At 34.7% G+C, this 1,082-nt stretch overlaps 1 protein-coding gene across 1 annotated transcript in view; it reads left to right on the forward strand.

The window, feature by feature from the left end:
- The first annotated feature begins 527 nt into the window (after positions 1 to 527).
- Positions 528 to 1,082, forward strand: part of LOC119423477 (transient receptor potential cation channel subfamily M member 5) — a 29,509-nt gene continuing 28,954 nt past the window's right edge. The window contains exon 1 of the mRNA XM_037690875.1: positions 528 to 557. Within this exon, the coding sequence (XP_037546803.1) occupies positions 528 to 557 (30 nt within the window). The remainder of the gene's footprint in view (positions 558 to 1,082) is intronic.

Below are 1,082 nucleotides of genomic sequence, written 5' to 3' on the forward strand. Positions count from 1 at the left end.
TAACTGCTGCGTTCCAATCCTTGATCTGCTTGATTCCACGGGGTTGTTTTCCTGTTTCTGTGTGGGCCTCAGTGCTGGTTCAACTAAACGGAACGGAGCCATCCTGATAACACGTGTCCAGTCAGAAATATGTGCTTCTGTTGTCGCTCAGATGGTATATATCAGCCAAATATGGACACACCGAGTTTAAATCTAAGTAAAATGCAGAGGCCATTTACTTATAAAGTACAGTTACAAACTGAGCTAATTTAAAAGTAAAAAAATCTGCATGAATAGAACTATTTCAAGAAAAGTCTAGTGGTTTCCAAACTTGGGGTTGGGACCCCACTCTGGGTCATGAAACACCAGTTGAGGGTTTTCAGATAATTCTCTAGGTATCAGTTTATATTTGATCTATACAGTAAACGATTGTTTTTGTCACATTTTTAGTGTAATTAATACAAAAACTGTCCAATTAATCATTTAAATTTCAAGACCGTTTGTTGTTTTGTTGTATTTAAAAGTTTGTATTTTTAAATTGGCAACAGATGGGCTCAAGCATTTCTCAGTGTCATTTGGTAGGTTAAAAACTAAAGTTTGAGGGCCATTTTTCAAACTTGTATGATATCAAAATACTGAAAGGTGCCATGTTACTGTTTATCAGAACTTCTGTGTACAATTGTATATAGAGAGACATTAACAAATCCAAGCATTGATAAAAAATAAACAAATGAATTAGTTTTATTGTTTACATTGTCTAAAACGGTCATAAAGTAAGCACTATTTAAAAATTCTGTGCCTGATGAGGAAAATCCTTCCTTCCTTCCTTCCTTCCTTCCTTCCTTCCTTCCTTCCTTCCTTCTTTCCATCCATCCATCCATCCATCCATCATCTTACCCGCTTCTTCCTCCATTTTCTCTTAAATATTAAAAGTATGGAAAATGAGATTGAGATAAACAAAAAATAAAACCTTGAATAATGAACTCAACTCGAGGACACAGGTTTAGCTGCTAAAGAACTTGACTTTCTAAAATACAATAATGTATATTCTTGAGTACTTAAATCCAATAATAAACACTAAAAGCACTGCCAAAATAGGCACA

This window comes from Nematolebias whitei, chromosome 17 (genome assembly GCF_014905685.2).
Source record: "Nematolebias whitei isolate Nwh7 chromosome 17, NemWhi1, whole genome shotgun sequence".
NCBI classification, from domain to species: Eukaryota; Metazoa; Chordata; class Actinopteri; order Cyprinodontiformes; family Rivulidae; genus Nematolebias; species Nematolebias whitei.